This window comes from Panthera tigris, chromosome C1, assembly GCF_018350195.1.
Source record: "Panthera tigris isolate Pti1 chromosome C1, P.tigris_Pti1_mat1.1, whole genome shotgun sequence".
Taxonomy (NCBI): Eukaryota; Metazoa; Chordata; class Mammalia; order Carnivora; family Felidae; genus Panthera; species Panthera tigris.
Window position 1 is genome coordinate 149,504,659 of NC_056667.1, and position 23,052 is coordinate 149,527,710.

General features: G+C 43.6%; 2 protein-coding genes across 4 annotated transcripts in view; both read left to right on the plus strand.

The window, feature by feature from the left end:
- The window catches only part of PSMD14 (proteasome 26S subunit, non-ATPase 14), a 98,176-nt gene extending 90,983 nt beyond the window's left edge, over positions 1 to 7,193 (plus strand). For all 3 annotated transcript variants that reach the window (XM_042994569.1, XM_042994567.1, XM_042994568.1), the window contains 2 exons: positions 4,242 to 4,304; positions 6,777 to 7,193. In XM_042994569.1, the coding sequence (XP_042850503.1) occupies positions 4,242 to 4,304; positions 6,777 to 6,875 (162 nt within the window). In that variant the 3' untranslated portion in view covers positions 6,876 to 7,193. The remainder of the gene's footprint in view (positions 1 to 4,241; positions 4,305 to 6,776) is intronic.
- Positions 7,194 to 12,121: 4,928 nt separating this feature from the next.
- Positions 12,122 to 20,117, plus strand: TBR1 (T-box brain transcription factor 1). Its single transcript, XM_042997240.1, has 6 exons — positions 12,122 to 12,813; positions 13,405 to 13,559; positions 13,924 to 14,045; positions 14,611 to 14,769; positions 15,939 to 16,000; positions 19,240 to 20,117. The coding sequence occupies exons 1-6, from the start codon at positions 12,122 to 12,124 to the stop codon at positions 20,096 to 20,098; spliced, it is 2,049 nt and encodes a 682-aa protein (XP_042853174.1). The 3' UTR covers positions 20,099 to 20,117.
- Positions 20,118 to 23,052: the final 2,935 nt, after the last annotated feature.

Sequence of the window (23,052 nt, forward strand, 5' to 3'; positions counted from 1 at the left end):
TTAAATTGGATTCCCGGTAAGATTTTTAGAACTTATGCTGTTCAGGCTGCTTATTAAATCATGGGTGTGGCTTTATTACTATCCAGGATATGTCATTATAAAGTAATTATTTCCTGAATTGTCATGAATATTGCTTCAAGGTCTTTGGAGATAGATAGTACTGTTGAAGTCACAGTTGCATTGCTTATTGGCTATATTCTATATGTGGCCCCATTGTTCTTTGTGCACATTCCATTTTTGTATATTTCATACTGCATTGCAGTTTGAGATTTCCAGGCAAGTAAAGCCCAAATGTGAGCTCCTTGAAGAGAGAACTATCTTATTCAGAGGGAGTACTTAGTAGTGATTATTGAATATGTAAATGAAAATTCTGCTGTCGAGGACATGCATAGAATGTACCTAAAGTGTTACAAGCTATTTCAAAAGGAGAGTTAGAAATACATTTTTTTTTTTATATAATAGGAGTATTGCTGGAATTAACATATGGTTCTCCCAAGGAGATAGTGCCTAATTCCTTTACATATAAAATGTATATTAACTTACTTCACTGGGATGTTTTACAGAGTCAGTAAATCAGTATTTGTAAAAGCAAGTGTCTGGTAATATGTAATTACTGATAGTTGTAGGAAAACCAATTTTATGTTCTCCAAACTCACACCTCTTCTCCTGTCTCAAATTTCTAATTGTTTCATGTGTGCTAATTTTGCTTTCTCAAGTATGCTTTATAAAAGCCATTTCTTTAAACTTGTTCTTTACCCTTAACCCAGTAATGTGATTTTCAGTTATATAGTCAATACATTAACTTCATATAAAATCAAGAAAGAAGGAAAAGACAATACCTTGAAATTCACTAGCAGTTATGCAGAGATTGATGGTGAAAAAAATTACCATCTATGTGATTTTAGAAAGCACGTGCTTATTAAATGGGATCAGGGCATGTTATAGAGTAAAGAAAGTTAGTATTTCAAAGGGAAGAAAAGAAGCCCAAGGACCAGAGAAGTATGGAGTGGAATAGGAGACATGGTGTTATAAAAACACAGAGGTTAAAGGGTTAGAAGAGAAAATAGCGATTGAAGAAGCTCTTTAAGGCGTTCAGAAAGTTCAAGAAAACTGAGTTCATTGGATTTTACCTGATGGAGATCCTTAAGAGTGTAAATGAAGTGCAAAAGATCCAGTCCATATTTTTTAAAGGGTAAATAAAATGGTAGAATCTGAGATACCTGTTTTCCATTTAAGAAATTTGACCATTACCAGAAAAAGGAGAATGAAGTTAATGGGTTTAGTAAAAGCCTGTTTAACATGGGGGTACGTCTGAGGGGATTATGATAACATAACAGACCAAATTCTAGGAATTTCTTAGAACTGTGCAGACCGTGCATGATGGGATAGCCATCTGGGGGTCTTTGTTGATAAACTGTTAAAAACGTTTCTAGTGTGAATAGCCACAAACATTTTCAGTGCTTTTTTGTTGGTTGAGTAAACCGAAGAGCATGAATGCAAAAGCAAAATTTGATGCCAAATCACAGAAGTTGCCATAAACACAGAAGTTCCCCTAGTGAGGACACTGCCTGTGCCTGAATTTCATTTGTTTCTGCTGCTACCATTTCTTAATTTTTCCTGGTGACTAGCCAGATTAGAACTATGAATGAAGACAAACTGGTCATGCCCAGATGGCAGAAGAGATCTAGGTAACTTAGGTAAGTGGAGAAAACATTCAAGGTTTTGATGTGATGATCTGGTCTGATCTGGTGTATCTTAGAATGAAAGAGATGTGCTTATTCTTTGTCATGGGGGTTTGCAACCTTAGTATATGCCTAAATCTACAGCTGCTCCTCATTTTCCAGATGGCATCTATGGCTGGGAGTACTTTTTACCATCTGCACTTCTCAAAGAGTTTGTGAACTCTCTCTTTTAATTATTGGAAATGGAAAAACTAATTGGTAAAGTGGTTAAATGATGTAAAAGATTTTAAAAATTAAGTTAGAACTTTTTATGTTCTGTTTAACCTTTTTAGAAAAGGACCAGTGAAGAGAAAAAGTGAAAAAATGCTTTTTGACTTTCATCTTTGCGTACCCGCCATCTTTGATATTTGTGATACTCCATAATACTTTGTAATAACTATTTTGTACATTGACTGGTATTTTGAGCCAAATTCCAAAACTCTTACCTCCTTCCAATACTGTACTGTTTTCGACATGTGCATGGAGCAGCTAACACTGAATGAATGCAGAATACAACTTAAGTGAATTGTTCCATTCATCAATAATGTTTTCAAGTAGGTAAGGTATAGTGTCAGGATTTGTCAAAGTAATTGAGGAAAAGAAACTTTTTTATGTGTTGTCTTTGTTTCTATATATGTAAATCATTGGGATAGTGGGGAAGCAATTTCCCACTTAGGTAATACTTTTTTAACTAGCTGAGAATAATAGGAGTGACATCTGACTCTGAAAATGAACATACTCTCTATCTAGGGAATTCTAGATTTGGAGTGTTATTAACTTTTATTTTTCCTTCTTTCAGTTTTATGAGTCATAAATGTATTTTCTTGATAATGTGTTGTAAATAAGTATCCTCTAATAATCACTAGATACAGTACTTATTCACCATCTTTTCTCTTTAGGCAGGTTCTACTGGGGAAAATTCTCTAGATAGTTTGTCCATTTATAAAATTAGACACTTGCCATCTTTGCTCATTTTCAAGTTCTCTGTTTACAAAACTATTAAGAAGGTGTGAAATGCAGCCAAACTTCCCAGTTTATGGGAAATGTCTGATGATTGCATTTCCTACATGTTCATTGTTCACACATGAAGAAATTTGGCAGCTGCAAGATTATTAAGTTTAGAGTATCCAAATCTAACCCTCACTGGGATTTTGGTTTCCTGCTTTCTACCCCCACCATCTCACCCTCTTTTGTAACCATCTTTGTGGTAAGTGCTGTGGTGTTATTTCTTAAGGTTGGCGACCCTTCAGTTTTCTTTGTTTTCCGTTTATCAGGCACTAAAGACAAGGAGTTCACCTGATATAGAGTCCTGGCTTCAGACAGAAACATACCCAAACTCTTAAGGAGGTTCCTTCTCAATAAAGAGGTTTTATGGTGGTGCTATTGTTGAGAGAGGGTGACAGTGATGGTAGCTAATCTGAATTCTGTAATTTTTCATAATTACTTGCTAGAAAATTTGTGGTCATGCACCTAAGTGTCTGTAGCTAACTGATAATACTAGAAAATGGTTTATGTATATTTTGGTTGATTTCATTTTTACTTGATTTGGATTTTAATTCAAGTACGTTTTTCATGCTGAAAACTTCACATAACTCTGTTTCTTCATGATTACTAAAGATCAGTCATGGAGAAGTGAGATTTTTTTTCTGAATACATGTACTACTTTTAGAGATTTTAAATGTGTAGAGTTGTGAAGGGAGAAAACTATATGATTTGTTAAGTGGATCAAAAGTGAGCAGCTCCTTGGGGCGTCTGGATGACTCAGTCAGTTGAGCATCCGACTTCAGTTCAGGTCATGATCTCACTGTTCATGAGTTCAAGCCCCACATCGGGCTCTGTGCTGACAGCTCAGAGCCTAGAGCCTGCTTCGGATTCTGTGTCTTCCTCTCTCTCTGCCCCTCTCTCTCTCACGTTCTGTGTCTCCTCTCTCTCTGACTCTCTCTCTCTCTCTCTCTCTCTCTCTCTCTCTCTCTAAAATAAATAAATAAATAAACATTTAAAAAAAGCCAGCAGCTCCTTTGATCTGAAGAGATACTGGTAGTTAAATAGATACTGGGTATATAAAGATTCAGTTGACAAGAAAAAGGAGGCAAAGAAATGGGAAGTTGGGGCAGAGGTGTGACGGGAGTAGGAAAAGGGAAAGAAGACAGAATAGGACTAGTTAGCCATCATGGTGCCATAAACAGCTGCCTCGGGGGCTTCTGTCCTCTGGTTTAGCCATCCCTCAAAGAATTCTGTAACAGCTTCCAGAGAGTTAATACTATCATTTGGTGGTCCAGTTTAACATATTCAGTGTCTTTTACATATTTCTTAAGTCTGTTTTCAAAATGATGGTGGTAGTCGTTTTTACTACAATTGAAGGTTATTCTAAAGGGTAGCAAAATCACGTTTTTGTTTAATAAGTCACTTGAATCAAAGATTCTGTGAATGAAAATTATGGTCACCATTGTCTTTGAATATTCTACAGTGGGAAAAGTAAATTTAGAATTTGAAACTCTGTCCTTTGTGTTTCATTCACAGGCTGTAGAAGAAGAAGATAAGATGACACCTGAACAGCTGGCAATAAAGAATGTTGGCAAGCAGGTGAGGTATACCGTAATAGGTTATGCAGTCGCATAATAACATGCTCTTGTAGAGTTAAAACTGTTTTAGGGCCTGCATGATTTTTTTTCCTGTCTGTTCACTCTACATTTTTCTTCTGTCATGTAAATACGATGCTAATTTTAAAGGTCACTGAATTACTTGATATCAAATTCTCTTTGCCATATATAGTGAAGTCACAAATATACCTGTGAGATACTATCTTTAGTGAAAATAATTTACTAGAAATAAATTAGGAAACTTAGGTCCTGAGTTATATTAATTTTTCAAGTATTATTTTTACTGGAAATAACATCATCAGTGAATAATAGAATGGTAGATTTATTTCATATGTAACCGTTTTTTAAGTGATACAGTTTGTCAATTTCTAGGCTTCAATATGTAGGTAATGTTCCTGAGAAGGCTTAGAGCCCCATTGGAGTATAGTGAGTGAAGAAGGGTTTTAAGTATTTGCTCTTTCACTTTTCCAAGATGAAATCTATATTTTAGTTCCTAGTTTCTGAGGGTTGGGGGAACACACCAACCAATTAAAAGAATCTACAGATTAATTAAACTGTTTTTTAAAGAATGTTGATTACATTTTTTTTCATTTCATGGAACATGGTTATCATATTGCTGATGTTGGCAGAATCTTGATATTTCAGATGCAAGACACTAAGCTGTCTTTGCTTTCAGCCATCCTACCATATGCTCTGATCCCATCACATCTCACAAGCTATGTAGGTTTGGGCCAGGACCATTCTTGGATGGGAAATCTCTAAGAATCACCCAGCTGCCACAAGAAGTAATGTAGATAACTGAGGGAAGTGTGTTACCAATTCACTACAAAACCAGTTACTCCAACAAAGCAGGAGGGGCAAAGGTCTGACTTAAATATCATAATCAGGGAAATTAAATCTCAACTGCAGTCTGAATATTATAATTTAAAAACAACAAGAACTCTCCCAAAACAAAATGAAGTATAGTTCATCTTAATCTCGCATCCTGTGTGATACAGTTACTCTCGTTGTCTTTTCCCACTATTTATTGTAGTCTCATATTTATTATTAGATCACCAGCTTGGAGCCTTACACTTTAGAGAATTTAGGATTTTTTGACTAAATGAATCTGAAGCTACGATGTAGATTGTGGTAACAGTTAGCAACAAGTAAAAGGTCTAAATTAAAGGCAAAGCTGAAAAATATGTAATGGGCAAAGTTGAATAATGATCAGAATCATTTTTCAAAATACAGTATTTCACTGGTTTAACCTATCGCATGGCAAAAGCAAACCTGTCTAGAATGGAATCAGATCACTATCTTTTTCTCCTCCCGGGCTTTCAAAAAGTCACTTTCACTAAAATGTCCTAAGGTGTATTTCTGAAATAAAGAAAAGTTAATATGTGGTCTAGTTACTTAAAATTATTTGTATCATGTTGCATCCCTGGGTTGTTTAAGGAAATCAAGCATATATTGAAATTGTAATTTAGGAAAGAACAGCCAAGAAATAATTCCAGTGATGAACATTTGTTTAAAGTTAGGAGTCTTGGGTATTTTAGCAATACCCAAACGAAAATAATGCTTTAATTGAGAGTTTTTTTAATGTGTGCAATATATATATATGTATATACACACACACACATATATATTATTTTAAAGCTTTCATATTTAGCTGATAGATTTCATTCAGCTCAGCCTTAGACATGAATATAAATTAAGCATTTTAATTTGACTTCATTTATTATAATGTTATTTTAAGCCTCATTTTTAACTAAGACATTTTATATATGGATTTAATTAGGTTTCAGTTAAAAGACTATACCTATATACTTTACTATGATAGTTTTTCTTTCAAAATAAGAAATATATATTCTTAACAATGTAGAATTGATCCAAATTGTATTTAAATGTTTAAACTAACATTGACTTTTGATCCAAGAATATTTCCTGAATCATTTAAAGCACCTTTCCTGAAATACTAAAAATTATACATGAATTAAATTTAAATTAAAATTACAGAGGAAGTAATGAGAATTCACATTCAACTCTTACCTATTGGTATGTCTGCTTTGAGTAAAGAGCCCACTCGGTCAATAAATATGAAAGACACAAAATACGCACACATACTTGGGCTTGTGCACACATATAAATGCTTAAACTTTGTTTTTTAAAAAATCAGATGCTGCAGCTTTATAGAATTCCTTGTTACTCTTTGTAATTTCTGGTACAGAGTCATAGCATTGATTGTGTAAATCAGTCTTTCGTGGTAAATTTTATTATTTTATCAGGTACTTAATTTTTTAATTAATTTAGAAATCCTAAGAATGTAGCGATATATTAGGAAAGTTAAATTGTACATATATATATAAATTTAGGTTTGGCTTTCTTTACCAGTTTCATCAGCTACTTTAAGTAACTGTTCTATCAGTAACATCGTTCTTTTTTCTTTTTCTTTCCCCATTTTTTTTTTATTTAGGACCCCAAACGTCATTTGGAGGAACATGTGGATGTACTTATGACTTCAAATATCGTCCAGTGTTTAGCAGCTATGTTGGATACTGTCGTATTTAAATAAAACAATGCAAAAGGCTATTAGTGATACTTTTCAGCGTATATTCCTCTATTGTTCCTAATGCTCAAAATCAAGGGACCTCTGAAGGTGTGTTTGGTTCAATGTAAGACATCTGGCATCATTTGCAGCACTGTAACACCTTCAGTCTCAGTTGTGCAATTACTTCTGTTTCTTTAGTCAGGGTCTTTGCAGATTCCAAAGTTGTATAAGAATACATCAAAGTGGACAAATTTTGTTAAGATCCCATTTAATATTTGAAGAAAACAGTAACACAAATATATTTTGATTGTTGCTTACAAAATAAAATACATTTACAATCTATGTCTCCTGAGGTTTTTTGGCACTGGGTGGAATTGACAGAGTAACATTTGACAGTGCTCTAGAAATCTCACACAAAGATATGTTTCTCTTTGCAATTTAAGATTTTATAATACATAAAACATCAATGTGATAACAAAACTTGACAAATGTAAAATGATTGCCATTAAGGAGTTGCTGCCCCATTAGTGAGTAACCCAGAAAAAAATGTTGACATATTTTATTTGAAGTATCTGTCACAAATTAATATTGTATATTCAGTTTCTTAATGTATTATACTTTTCAGGGTTCCAGAGGAGTACATTTAAGAAGAAAAAGGTGACAGTGTTAATTTAGACTTTTTCATTTTCTTAAAGAGTACATTCTACCAACAGTGTTGAGATTATCTGGGAGTGGCCGGCTGCGACTCCCATTAGACTTTTAGCTAAGACAGCAATAGAAGGTATATAATCTTGAAAGCAAAATGAGAAAAGTCACCATAACGTGAGTTTAATATGAACACATAAATAATTCTGCTTTCTCTCATCTTTTCCGAATTAAAAATACTCAGTTTTCTGATAAAGACAAAAATTTGACTAATGGCAGGTTTTATAGATGACCTTACCCCTCAACCTGTTTCTAACCTAATTTACATAAATAACTGCCCCATTAATCCTCATGGCACAGCACCATACTGGGTACACCAAAGAGTATGGGAAAACATATGGAGACAGATTTCATTCTTGTCTGTACCCTTTGTGAAAATTGGTAAAAATGTTTGTTTCTGAGGCTTCATTAAAAAGAGGGTTTTACTTGGGGGCTTGGAATTTAGACTTAACCTCTACTAGAAGTGGTAGGAATGACGTGGTACACCACATTACTGTCCTACTTGAACAATTCTAGGCTCTTATTGGTTGCCTAATGAACAGTTACCAGAAACTAAAAGTAGAAATGGCTTAAATTCCCACTGTGTTTCATAGACTTTTTTGGTGGAATAAGAGGTATTCTGAGCATTTGCTTGTCCTGTGGCTTTTTCTTTTACATATAGTATGTTTTATGTAGGACATGTAACATGTATTAATAATTTAATTGTTGAAATTACAACAGCTAACCATTTACAATTAAAATATAAGTGGAAGTTAGCAGAAGTTTTCCTTTTGCCTAATTTAATCTTGTGTGCAGACTTTTTGGATACATGGTTTTTCCCTTTACATAAATAGGGTTCTATCTATGATTTGTTTCGCAGATACTGTTCATTAGAGCTAGTCAGGATTTTTTTTTTTCATACAGTATGTATGCCCCTAGAAGAAGGCCTCAATAATTCAAGGGCTATTCTCAACATTCCATTTGAAAATAGTTTTTTGTTTGTTTTTCATTTTACTCTCCTGAAAATGTCTCCTGAGAAGGTTTACACAGTGCCTGCCTTTTGCTCTCATTTGATCACCTCACCTTGGACTTCCCACGGCCAGTACCACTTTCTCCTACTTGGTTCATGTTAGAGACATTCCCAATTTCAAAACCTTATCAGATCCCTCCTAGCAAAACCCTGCATTTTCTTTTGAGATTTGAAATGGATTGAAATGAGGATGCCCTGAGTCTCAATGAACACTTTTGTCCTGGAATGTGCAGCTATTTCAGCAGCAGCCTGGTGGCTCAGGTCCAGTTAGGCATTGAAATGACTTATTTAATCACAGGCTCAATAAGGTGTGTGTGTGTGTGCTTATGTGAGCATCTTTACCCATCTATTATGCAGTGTTAAAGCAGCACAAGAACCCAAACTACTTGCCTCTAGCATTGAGCTGTCCCTGTTTTCCTCAGACTGACATGGGGACATTGGAAGCTCCAGCCTCAACAATTCAGTGATTTTCCTGGACCAGGAGCCCCTGGGTCTTCTGGGAGCTCATTATATATACAGAATATACATTATATATACAGACCTGAATCAAGAATCCTGGCATGGTTCGTATGCACTTTCAAGTCTGCACATACTTGGTGCACACAAGTATGGCTCAAGAGCAGGTGTGCTGTGCTGATTTTGAAGAAAGTCTAGAGTTTTCCTTTTTGAACATATGTAAGTTCAAGGCATAGCCTGTAGTGAGGAATCACTGAATTTAGTACTGATAAAGTCAGAATGCACATTAATCTCCTATTCCAGTTCCTTAAAAAAACTGAGGAATTTATCCCTTTTCTATCCCTCTTCTATACTTTAACATTTCATCATTCTCCATTCTTTAAAAAAGAAAAAGCCAAGTCAGGGTGCCGGGAATGAGCCCAAAAGGAATGAGCCTCGAAAGGAGCCCAGGTGCAGTCTCGCCTTTTTGCTACATACTTAAGGCATTGTACCCCACTGAAAAAGGAGGGGGGTAATCTTGGAAGCAGTGGACAGAGAGGCGCTCAGGAACAAAGAAGTTAATGATCGAAGAAATGAGAAAAACCAGAGTAACCAAAATTGGGCAAAAACCTCGGGGAGAAATGGTGGTGGAAGGTAAAGGGAAGGACAGAAAAACCAAGTGTCAAAAAGTGTCATAGCCACTGTCTCCTCCCCCGCAACCCGATGCCTCAACACCAAGGCCCTGCTTGTTTATGAAGCTTCATGGCCAGGAGCTGAGATTTGCTTCCGAAAGGAAAAAAAAAAAAAAAAAAAAAAATGGGTCTGGCTGTATTTTTCTATCAGAAAGCTGTCTCGGCTTGAGTCTGGGACATCTGGTCATCAACTTGTCCAGCTCAGGGCCGTCCGCCCTGGGCCTTGCTCGCGGCGCCCTGCTGGAGGCCACAGCTGGTGCCCTCTGCAGCCAAGGCGCCCAGCCCGCCTCGGGGGTTCGGGCTGGGCTCCGCGCTGACCGCTCGGCCCACCGAGGCAGCGCTCTAAAATCGCGCCCGCCTAGGCGGAAGTCGGGTCTGGTTAACCCCTCTCTGCCCAAGCCCGGGACCCACCCAGTGTCCTCAGCGCCGCTCTCCATCAGGGAAGTGCCGAGGCCCGAGGAGGGCTGACGCGCTTCTCGAAGACTTCGGCTGCACGGGTCGGAGGTGCCGGGGCCGTGCCTCCGGCACTGGAAGAGTGTGCGCCCCCGGCGTCCGCGCCACGCGCGGCTCTCCCCACGCTCCCCTGCGTCTCCCGGGCGGCGGCTCCCCCTCGGGGCCGCCGGGGAGCTGGGCAGCCTACGCTCAGGCCGCTCGGGGACGTTAGACAATGCACCAGAGCCGGGTGGGCCGCCGGGCTCGGGGATGGCCGCTCAGGCTGCCAGCCCTAGAGGTGCTCGGCGCGGGGCCCGCCCGCCCGTCCGCCAGCCCGCGGGGCCGAGCTCAGCTCCCGCCGCGCGCCTCCTCCTTCTTCCCGCGCGGCTCCGCGCCCCGTGGAAAGCCTCAGGAGGGCAGGCTGGCGGGTGTCGGGCCACGGGAAGCAACTTGGGCCGGGTAAAGCCGCTGCTGCTCTTGGCCCTCTGGTCCGGGCGCAGGGCTGGGTTCCTCTGGAGAGCCAGTGCTGGGAGATTTCTTCCGACATCCCAGGGTCGCTTTGGGCCTCGTGCTATTCATTCGTGCCAACATCCTTTTAAATTGGTTATTTTCTCTATTCCTCCGTAAGTTCTTCCTCATTTTAAACTTACTGGCATGTTTCTTTTTTCCCTCTCCCCTTCAGATTATATAAACATTGCACACACACACACACACACACACACACACACACACACACACACACACACACGACCAGTTTTCAGCATCGATCACTGCGTTGACACCACTTCCACTCTGTCTCCCCAGATCAGCGCTTCCAGCGAACCCATTTGCGCGAGGACTCGGCCCTCTCTGTTCCTGGCGAGGCTTTTGAACCTTGTCGCCAAGCCAGTACCTCAGAGAGAAGGAAGTGCAGTGGGACGCGCGTGCATGGCGCCTGCCCCCAGTTAGATGCTCTTCAGATAATCTGCAACCAAGCTCGCTGATAAAATATTTAGTAAAGACCTCGTAAACATCACTGCAAATACATTAAGGCACTTCAGCCCGACAGCTTATGATTATTTCAAAACTTAAAAAGGTGATCATAGATTGTCACTGTTTCTGTGCTCGAGCAAGAAACCGAACCTTCCCGAGGTGGGTGGATGGGTGGGTGAGTGGCTGCTTTTCGCCCCCACTTCTCCCCCTCCCCCTCACTTTCATCGCTGTGGCTCTCAGCGGCAGTGATTTATTTATTTATGTATGTAGTTAAAAAGGTGTGCGGGAGGGGGGGCGGTTCGTCGAGGACACGCAGGACCTTCTCACAAAGGACTGGCTCAGGTGTTATGTGCTTCTGTATTAACTGGAAAAGACAGACTCTGGAACTTTTACAGGGCGAGAAGAGGCCACCGGCTCGCGCTTTGTATACTTTGCACTTGAAATCGTTACATTCAACTGAATATTTGGCTCATTCAGATCCGAAAAGTCTCCTAGCATCATCGAATTCCCTCCTCCGCCCCTCAGCTGAAAGGAGGGAGGTGGGGGGGGGAAGGTAGGAAAATGTTTAGTAAATTGCACATCTTTGAATCTTCCTAAAGCAGTGGTCACAAAGCTTAAAGGTGACACAACAGTGCTCACGTAAAGCCAACACACATTCCCCACCCCCCAAGCCAACAATAAAATCATCCCCTTCAATTTGCCATGATCGTCGCGACCAGGAGCCAGGTGATTATCCTAATTAATGTCTATCTAATTAAATTACTGTCAGCAGTTAACCAATGGCAGGAGCCGTTTCATCGGCTGCACAAGCAGCAAGATCAAAAGTGAGCCTTTTCTGATTGCTGCATAGTGTCAATTGGCCAATCTCTTCTCCCAGGGAAAAAAAAAAGTAAATCAAACCTTTGAGAAGCATTTGCTGGTTGAAGTGCTTTCTGTCTAGTGAGGGGGTCTGTGGATTTCTAGTTTATGATAAATAGGACTTTAAAAACCAGGGACAGGAGGGCGAGTGTTCAGGTTCTAGAGCTATGCAGCTGGAGCACTGCCTTTCTCCTTCTATCATGCTCTCCAAGAAATTTCTCAATGTGAGCAGCAGCTACCCACATTCAGGCGGATCTGAGCTTGTCTTGCACGATCATCCCATTATCTCGACCACTGACAACCTGGAGAGAAGTTCACCTTTGAAAAAAATTACCAGGGGGATGACGAATCAGTCAGATACAGACAATTTTCCTGACTCCAAGGACTCACCAGGGGACGTCCAGAGAAGTAAACTCTCTCCTGTCTTGGACGGGGTCTCTGAGCTTCGTCACAGTTTCGATGGCTCTGCTGCAGATCGCTACCTCCTCTCTCAGTCCAGCCAGCCACAGTCTGCGGCCACTGCTCCCAGTGCCATGTTCCCGTACCCCGGCCAGCACGGACCGGCGCACCCCGCCTTCTCCATCGGCAGCCCCAGCCGCTACATGGCCCACCACCCGGTCATCACCAACGGAGCCTACAACAGCCTCCTGTCCAACTCCTCACCGCAGGGCTACCCCGCGGCCGGCTACCCCTACCCACAGCAGTACAGCCACTCCTACCAAGGAGCCCCTTTCTACCAGTTCTCTTCCACACAGCCCGGACTGGTACCCGGCAAAGCTCAGGTGTACCTGTGCAACAGGCCCCTCTGGCTGAAATTTCACCGCCACCAAACGGAGATGATCATCACCAAACAAGGAAGGTAATGCTACATTCTTGGCAGTCGCTGTTCCGGGCACGGCCCGGGGGGCAAGTGCGCCGGGTTGTGACCGCACCGGTAGCGATGATTTGGGGTCGGGAGCGGAGTGGAAGGCGCTCTGGTGCGCCCTGGAGTTGGCTGGTTTTGGAAAAAGGGAAGGTGGAAGGTATAACCGCCGCGGTGAGGTTGGTAAGGGGATTCCCGCGCTAGAGAGGTGGTCTGAGAGCCAGTCAGGGGCGGGAGAAAGGAGAAAGAGAGGGAGAGTCCCGGCCTGCGGCTGGGAAATCGGAGGGACGCAATAACGGCCGGAACCGAGGACAGGTAGAGAGTTGCGGGTCGCCAACCTCACTCTCCACCTGGGCAGTGACACCTGCCGACTCCCCACGCCAGCTCGCCCGCGGGTCTCCCCGACTTCAGCCCCACTTGTTTTCCTCCCCCACCGCCCCTTCTCTAACCCAGCAAACATTCGCTCATCGACGCTGGGAGAACAAGTTTTGCTTTGCTATCTGGCGCCGCGCTTCTTGCATTTAATCTTTAACATTTATGTTTTTTTTTTTTTCTCTTGTTTTCTCCCCCCCCCCTTAATTTAAATAGGCGCATGTTTCCTTTTTTAAGTTTTAACATTTCTGGTCTCGATCCCACGGCTCATTACAATATTTTTGTGGATGTGATTTTGGCGGATCCCAATCACTGGAGGTTTCAAGGAGGCAAATGGGTTCCTTGCGGCAAAGCGGACACCAATGTGCAAGGCAAGTCCTTCCAATTAACACATTTTCCTGACACTTATTTAGGTGAGAATGATTAATTAAAGCCTTTGTGGACTGGCTCGAGAGACTTTTAAAACGATCGGCCAATGACTTCTAAAAGGAAACGAGGGGGATAGGGGGACAGACTGAGCAGCGAGAAGGGGGAGGATTATGCAAAAGCTATTTTAATCATCTCCAGTTAATAAGGAGAAAGCGAGGCCTAAAAAAAAAAAACCCAGCTAATGGGCCTCACTGTGGTATAAGGTGTGTGTGTGTGTGTGTGTGTGTGTGTGCACGTCCTACGTGGTGAGGAGTTGGGACTGGGCAGTGCCCCGGGCATATGTAAACAACGTATTTCTTTCTCTAGGAAATCGGGTCTATATGCATCCGGATTCCCCCAACACGGGGGCTCATTGGATGCGCCAAGAAATCTCTTTTGGAAAATTAAAACTTACAAACAACAAAGGAGCTTCAAACAACAATGGGCAGGTCAGTGGCTCAAACGCTCCTCTCTTCTCTCTCTCTCTTTCTCTTTCCTTCTCTCCCACACATGTCCCTCACTAACATTCAGTCCATTAGTTTAAATCAGCATGAGAAACTGGGCATATGTTTCTTTGCTTCATTAAAAAGCCTTTTTAAAAATTCTATTTCTATCCTCCTATAAAGTTGCTCTTGCCCTCTGCCCAATTCCCGAGTTCCCGGCCTTCCCTGGTACTGTCCAAATACTTGATTGATTTTGAGAAGGAACCCCCACAGGACCTGCTTGTTGCAAAAATCTTTGTTCCTCCTAAAAGGAGGGCTAGGCGGATCGGGGAGGACCCGAGGATCAGGCAGTCGGGTTCGGTTTTCCTCCCGTGCTCCGGTGCTCTAGGCTCCGGGAGGAACGAGGGCTGGTCTTGCCCCAGCCAGCCAGTCACCAGCCAGGGGAGTCCCGCGGTCAGGTAGCCGGGGCGGCGGGCTCCAGCCAGACCCCGCGCGGCCCGCGGCCCCAGCCCCGTGCACGTTGACCGCGCTAACGCACCGCCCCGCGCTCCCTTTTCTCCCCGCCGGACAGATGGTGGTTTTACAGTCCTTGCATAAGTACCAGCCCCGCCTGCATGTGGTGGAAGTGAACGAGGACGGCACGGAAGACACCAGCCAGCCCGGCCGCGTGCAGACGTTCACTTTCCCCGAGACTCAGTTCATCGCCGTCACCGCCTACCAGAACACCGATGTAAGCAGGCCTGGGGGCTGGGCGCACGGCGGGCGGCTCCCGCTTCCCCCGGCAGCGGCCCGCGTCCCCGGCGGTGCCCCGCTCGCGCTAACAGCAGCAACAGCTGGCTCCGCGGCGCCTTTAGGGCGGAGGGCTAGGGGCCTGCCGGGCGCCTTCCCTGAATCCCTTGCCGGTGGGAAAACGCTTCTTGTTCGTCTCCATCGCGGGCCACACGGGCCACCTTTGAGGGGCCCAGGATTTCTAGGGCCTCTTCTCTTGGGAATTTTAAGTCAGTTCTCAAACTAGAACAGGTTTAAATCTCCTCCCTTCCTTCTTTCCTTCCTTCCTTCCTTCCTTCCTTCCTTCCTTCCTTCCTTCCTTCCTTTCTCGCTTTTCCTTTCGAGTCCTTCTTGCCTTTAGGAAACAAGCAGACTTTCCCCTGCATTTTATTCTTGGCAAGCTTTGGCATTATCTTAAACAAAAAATTAAAGCATCCGAAATAAAAACATCACTTTTGGGGGGAGCAAAAGAACAGACACATTCACATATCTGGAAAGTACAATAAATCAAATTCCCGGAAGCCTTGGAATGAGTTTTTTTTTAGCACTTGAACTTCAGAATTTGTAAGTTCACGAAAACTTATTTTACTTCTGTTGATTTCACTGCTAGGAGTGATGGTGGGTTTTTTTTTTTTAAACTTAAATGAAAGTATCAGAAATGAAAATATGCATTTATTTTAATTTAAAGCTGGTTTTAAGATGCAGCTGGGAGTTCTTGGGGTTATGAATTAGAAATGACCAACTTTTAAAAATGTGGTGAAATGTTTAAAATAGGCAACGTTTGGTGATGAATTCAAGTGCCCCTTAAAGATTTTTGTCTTTTTATAACGAGCATTTTTAAAATGTGCATTTGAAGTGACTTAGAACACATAGGAGAGCTAGTTGAAAGCAAAGCTTTAGTGTTAGGCATCATTAACTTAAACATGTTCCTCATAACTTTCATGATGCTCTCTCTTTTCTCCTTTCCATTCATTCCCTCGAAATCTTTGGGTAGGGAAACCTGGCTACTTAATGAAATTGCAGGCCTTAAGCCCCTGTAAAAAAAAGTGGTGATTTATTTGCAAACACCTAATCCACCTGTATAGAAGGTGAGATCTTATTCATCTTTTTTTTTTTTTTTGTCTTATCCAGATTACACAATTGAAAATAGATCACAACCCCTTTGCAAAAGGATTTCGGGATAATTATGACACGTAAGTAATCTTGCACCTTCCTTCTCAAGTAGTTGTGGAATTGGGCTTTAGGTCAAAGGTGGATGGTCGTGTACAAGGCTTTTGGAAGCTGGAGTGTGTGAAGACAAGGTGTCTTTAAGGTTTTCCCTTTCCTTTTCATGGGCTCCCCTTCTCTCTGCTGACCTTCTGGCTTGGTACTTCTGTAGTTTTGGTCAAAGATTTCCTCCACTTATTTCTGTCTTTCTTATGGGTTACAAAGTTGGTGGCGGGCCTCTGGGGCTGGCTGGCTGGGGGAGCTGCCCTGGTTCCCGGGTGCACGAGCTGTATGTGGCGCTGCAGGTGCTCAGCTCAGATTGTCTGTGTCTGAAACCGCCCGATCCTGCCGGAAAGTGCATGTGGCTCTGGCAGTTGTTACAGTCTCCTTGGCATATGTGGCTTTTATTTACCCGTTTTCAAGTTTTGTGTAATAGCTTTTCCTGTGCAAGTTTACTATGGACTGAATAAAAATGTGCACCCACCATAGGCAAGGTCATGAGCAGAGCCACTGTTGCAGTTATTTAAGGCTTTGGGAAGGACCCAGGTGCTGTTGCTGTATGTTATTTATAAGCTTCAAAAGAAAAATATTTCCTTTTATCCTTTGCATCTAGGCGTGTTTTAATTAAATGTGTTGGTACCCCTTTCTCCAGGCTTCCCTTACCTATCTCCATTTCTTTTCTATCAAAATGCTGTTCTCTGGGGGCAACGGTAGATGTAAACTTAGTGCTTTCTGGGTTTGTTCTTGCATTCTTGCTCAGAGTTCAGATACAGTGCCCAAGAGTTCAAATACTGTTATATAGAAAAAAATATATATATATATCAAAATCTAAATCTGGATTATAGGAATCCCCCACTCTTTTCTGGCCACAAAAGAGAGGGGTACATAAATTTTGAATTTCATGGCTTGCATTAAGTGCCTGGGATAGAGCTACAAACTTGAAGTTCTCTTTGACCAGCAATAGATGAAATTTGTGGAGAATTAGACAAGTGGCTGCTTCTATTCCATCTTCAGGTAGATTGCAAACTTCCCTCCTGGTATTTTTATAACAAATTGAAAGGAGAGTCATTGATATTTCTGTCTATATCTGTCATGTGCCTCCCCCAAAAGTAGTTCTGAGGAAGCAAGCCTTGTCAAGATGATTCCCTAGAATAAAAACTCAGCTACTCTAGTCCTCACAACCTAAAAATGTGGACCCGGCACTGTGAAAAGTGTGTGGCCCAGGAGACCAGAGATATTGGTCTCTGTACTAGGGGGTCTTGTAGATTTTGAGCTTTTAATTCTGTTGTGAACATCTGTTCCAAAGCATTTTATTTTGCACAAATCAGTTCGGTAATCCCATGTGGGTTGGGACCTGGATGGGCATCTAAACTGTATCTTTTGCAGGCTGCTTTTTTCTTCTTAAAATATTGTGGTGGTAAACAGAAGATATTTGCACCTTGCTGGTTACGTTCCCTTCCTGCCTCCCTCTGCTTCTCTTATTTGAACCTGGGATTAAATTTCAGGAGGGAAATTTTGTAGAGCGAGCAGAATGGACTTGAGCAGCAGCAACATTACCCTCATCTGCCCTCCTCTGGCTGACTTCTGTTGGAAAAGTCACTTCCTTTTGATTCTTAAACTGTGTATTTTTCATAAAAATGTCTTAATCTATACAAACGGACAGGTTTTTAGGGGGTAGGGGAGAGCAGAATGGCTTATGACACCCACCCTTTCCCCTTTTATGTTGAATTTTTGGACATGGCTCACTTTTGGAGAAACAGGGAGAGCAATGAGGGTTCAGGGGGGACTAGAGGATTGCTTGGCCACTCACCAGGGAATCTCCTCCCCAAGGGATTAAGGTCTGACAAAACTGAGGCTCTCTCTCAAAACAGCGTGTTGATCAAAGATTAAAACATTTATGTGTGAGCTAAATAGAAAGGGAGACATGTGTCTATGTGTAGGAGAAAACACTTCTACCAATCTTGATCCAATCTCTGGTTCTCCCTCAATTCTAATGGGATTTTCTAGGCCCAGGGCCTACAGTGAATCTTTCATTATTTTACCTAAGGTGGTTCCCAGGAACACACTTTCTGTCTGTGGGCAATTATTTAACTTCCCTTTGCCTCAGTTTTCTCATCTGTAAAGTGGGATAATAATGCTACCTAACTGGGAGGATTGTTGTGATGGTCAACTAAATTACTATCTGTACAGCCCTAGATAATGGTGCCTGGCACATAGTCAAGTTGTGTAACGGTTAGCTATTATTAGTGGGAGATTGCTTAGAGGAGGTCGGTAACCACTGTTAAGAGTTTGCCCCTTAGGTGTTTTTTGGTGTTTATTGTTGTTGTGGTTTTTTTTTTGTTGTTGTTTGTTTGTTTGTTTGTTTGTTTTTTACCAATAAAGGTCAAAAGCTAGGGAGAGATCAGAGTAAAAAACACGTTTTCTTGGAGCTCCTGGCTGGCTCAGTCAGTAGAGCATGTGACTCTTGATCTCAGGGTCCTGAGTTCAAGACCTACCTTGGGTGTAGAGCTTACTTAAAAAAAAAAAAAGTGCACCTTTTCTCTGTAAAAGAATTGTATTGATTGATGACTTTGTCTCTAAGTAGTAATTCTTGTTAGTATTGGTAGAGGTGGGGGGTAAAGGATCACCTGGGGGAAACAATGGACAGCAAGTACAGTAGAGGCTTCCAGCAGCAAGTCTTCAAGTCTCAGAAGACTGGTGAAGGCCAGGCTTCCATGATTACTACCTGGACAGCCCGAGTGTGTGTCAAATGGAAGAAAGTGTTCTTAAAAGAATGAAGAAATGGATATCTTGTTTAGAAATTTTGCGCAGTAACTCTCACTACACAGGAAAGGCCCACAGGGCAAGTAACACCGTAGTCCCTGGGCGAATCTGCCCTCATGTTTATAAATACATTGGAGAAGTGGGATGAGTATCCCCTGCTGTGCTCTGCTCTCTGATCCCCCGTGCAGTCGGTGAGAGAGAGCGAGGGAGAGGGAAGACTTCCTCTTGGTCTGCATTTTGCTTAGGTTCCTGTAGAAGTACATTGATCCCTCTACAATTTCACGATTTATTTTGTTTTGGGGAGGACGCAGGTCTGTGACCTTTCGTCTCTCTCCATCCTGGACGGCAAGTTACAGACGGACAGTGTGGGGGTGGGCCACAAGTGGAGGTGACCTTCCCTTCTGCCTCCCGAGGGGACCTCTCGGCCACCCCTCGGTTCTCTCTCTCTCTCCTTCCCTCGCAGGATCTACACTGGCTGCGACATGGACCGCCTGACCCCCTCGCCCAACGACTCCCCGCGCTCGCAGATTGTGCCCGGGGCCCGCTACGCTATGGCCGGTTCTTTCCTGCAGGACCAGTTCGTGAGCAACTACGCCAAGGCCCGCTTCCACCCCGGTGCGGGCGCGGGCCCCGGGCCGGGCACGGACCGCAGTGTGCCGCACACCAACGGGCTGCTGTCGCCGCAGCAGGCCGAGGACCCGGGCGCGCCGTCGCCGCAGCGCTGGTTTGTGACACCGGCCAACAACCGGCTGGACTTCGCCGCTTCGGCCTACGACACAGCCACGGACTTCGCGGGCAACGCGGCCACGCTGCTCTCGTACGCGGCCGCGGGCGTGAAAGCGCTGCCGCTGCAGGCGGCGGGCTGCACCGGCCGTCCGCTCGGCTACTACGCCGACCCGTCCGGCTGGGGCGCGCGCAGCCCCCCGCAGTACTGCGGCGCCAAGTCGGGCTCGGTGCTGCCCTGCTGGCCCAACAGCGCCGCGGCCGCCGCCCGCATGGCGGGCGCCAACCCCTATTTGGGCGAGGAGGCCGAGGGCCTGGCCGCCGAGCGCTCGCCGCTGCCGCCCGGCGCCGCCGAGGACGCCAAGCCCAAGGACCTGTCCGACTCCAGCTGGATCGAGACGCCCTCCTCCATCAAGTCCATCGACTCGAGCGACTCGGGGATTTACGAGCAGGCCAAGCGGAGGCGGATCTCACCCGCCGACACGCCGGTGTCCGAGAGCTCGTCGCCGCTCAAGAGCGAGGTGCTGGCCCAGCGGGACTGCGAGAAGAACTGCGCCAAGGACATAGGCGGCTACTACGGCTTCTACTCGCACAGCTAGGCCGGCCCTGCCCGCCCGGCCCCGCGCCCCGCCGCGGCCCGGCCCCCTCCCGCCTCCCACCCCCAGCCAGCCCCTCGCAGCTCTCCCCAGCTCCTCCTCCCCACGCCCCACCTCGCGCACCCCCTCATTTCACTTGGCCCTCGAATACCGTCTGCGACGAATAAGTACAGGTCTCCGAGTGCGATTTTAACCTTTTTTTGCACAGCAGTTTCTGCAGTTAGCACACCGACCTTCAACTTTGCTGTAAACCTTTTGGTTTTCCTCCTAACTCTTCTTCTGTGAAGTTACACTCCTAACAAGCCTCCTCCCTCTCGTCTTTTTCTCACCCTCTCCTTCTCTTTCTTGTAATGAAACTCTTCACCTTTAGGAGACCTGGGCAGTCCTGTCAGGCAGCAGCGATTCCGACCCTCCAAGTCTCGGCCTCCCCATTAACCGTAGGATGTTGACTCTAGAACCCGGACCCACCCAGCGCGTCCTTTCTTATCCCCGAGTGGATGGATGGATGGATGGTAGGGATGTTAATAATTTTAGTGGAACAAAGCCTGTGAAAATGACTGTATATAGTGTTAATTTACTGTAACGAATGGCTAGTTTTTATTTTCATCGTCAAGGCACAAAACCAGTTCACGCTTAACCTTTTCATTCGTTTCTTTTCCTTTCTTTGCCATTTTCTCCACCCCCCTCCACTTTAAAATTTTTTCTTGTGAGATAATTAACAATATTCTAAGAGGCTCTGGAAACGTGAAATACTTGATAGATAATGATGGGCTTCTCACTTTTCCTCAATCCGTTGCATGAAATAATTGCTCTGTGCTCTAATGCACACACATAGCTAAGGAGAATCCGACCAAACACCTGTAAAGGATAGGTGTCTTGTTCATAGGCAAGTCGATTAAGTGGCATGATGCCTGCAAAGCAAAGTTAACTGGAGTTGTATGTCCCTCCCCACTCCCCACCCCGCCCCCCTTCTAAATAGAATAGCTCGACATCAGCAATATTATTTTGCCTTATTTGTTTTTCCCCAAAGTGCCAAATCCATTACTGGTCTGTGCAGGTGCCAAATATGCTGACAAACTGTTTCTGAATATCTTTTCAGTCCCCCCCTCCACCTTTATATGCTGTAAATCTTTGTAATGAATATCTACTAATGATATAGATGACTGAATTGTTGGTAACTATAGTGTAGTCTAGTGAAGATAAATTGTGTGAGTTGTATATTTTACTGCATTTTAGTTTTGAAAATGATTTCCCTGCCACCTAGAAACAGCTGAAATTTGACTTCCTTGGGAAAACACTAGCATTAATGCAAGTAAGACTGGTTTTTTCCCCTCTTAAGTCTTGTTATATTTGATAAGGAGCATTAATCCCCCTGGAAATAGATTAGTAGGATTTCTAATGTTGTGTAGCAAACCTATACTTTTTTTTGTATTTTAAAATTAATGTGAAATATGCATCATACACAATATTCAATCTAGATTCCAGTCCATGGGGGGATTTTTCCTAATAGGAATTCAGGGTCTAAACGTGTGTATATTTTGGCTCTTCTGTAAATCTAATGTTGTGATTTTTATATTTGTTTCGTTTTGTCTGTGAACTGAATAATTTATACAAGTACACACTCCATTGAGAAACGTTTTGTTTTTTGCTCGTTTGTATCGTCTGTGTATAACAAGTAAATAAATCTGGTAAAACGCTATGGTGTTTGAAAGCAGTTTACAGTTTGAAAATAATTTATTATAGGTGATTACTTTTAAGGGTTAAGGAAGAATAGCCTGTTCCCACTCCAGGATGGGGCAGTCTGTTTAATGGGAATCACCTCCCATTTCCCACTTAAATTTGTTTTATAGCAGTACCAGTAATTACTTTTTCCTTCTTACTTACAAAGTACTTAGTTCCCTATGAGTCAAGTTTCACTTTGTTGCACTTTTTTTTTTCCCCAGGAAAACGTAGGCAGTTCCTCATCATAGCTATCTGATTTTCTCTGAAGTAGGAAATAATGCGAGCAGGAAAAGGAGGGTCTTAAATAAGGAGTTAAGAAAATTTCTTTCAATTTCACAGGCGGGAGGCTTTGGGCAAGAGTAGGGTGTGATTGAAATGCATGTCAAAATAGGCTGTTGACCACAGCTTTAGGCAGATGTCGAAAATCCCGATCTTTAAATACGAGGCCTTGGAGATGGGTGGCGAATCTGTAAATGCAAACACAGAATGGCCTACATTTCTTGAGTGGATTGTTTCGGGGGGATTGGGCGGGGCTGGAGCGGGGTAAGGACTCATTGAACAAACTCGGAACGGTCGGTATTCAGGCACTGACTTTAAAACTTGCTTTGGGAGGTATCTGGACGGTTACCACTCCATCTCTTCTACGGTGGAATTCCTGGGCCAGCCCTACCCAAGCCAGATCCCTATCCCTTGAGAACGAATGCAGAAATGTGGATATCCCAGCGTGTGGGGGGCGGGGGGGGGGGGACGGGGAGGGGAGGGAGGTCCGCTGCGTCTTAGTCAAGGAGTTCGCAGAGCGCAGACTTTATTTCGTGCAGGAGCGATTTTTGTACTTTTGTCTCCAGAGAAAGGAGATCCAGGAAAGAGGTTGAAAATGGTTCAACATTCTTGCTTAGTCTGGGTCAGTCTCAGGTTATGGGACTAAACGTACCACCACCTAGAGATTGTCCCGTAACCCCTTTGCAATTTGAGAGATGCAAAGGGGCTTCAAAGTTCCAATTAAAATGAAAATTGAGAGGGGGGAGCAAACCCGATTTGTCGTCCCTGGGCAATTTCGCCACTAGACGGCGTTCCGCGGAGTTTTGTCTGCCACACCGAGAGGAGATGGCTGATTTTCCTTTGTGTTTCTTTCACCCTTCCCACACCTAAGACCTGAACGAGAGGACCAAAAGTACAAAACACGGTGCCTGTGTAGCCAGAGAAGTTGAGCAGTGTACTCTTGTAACACCCCACTG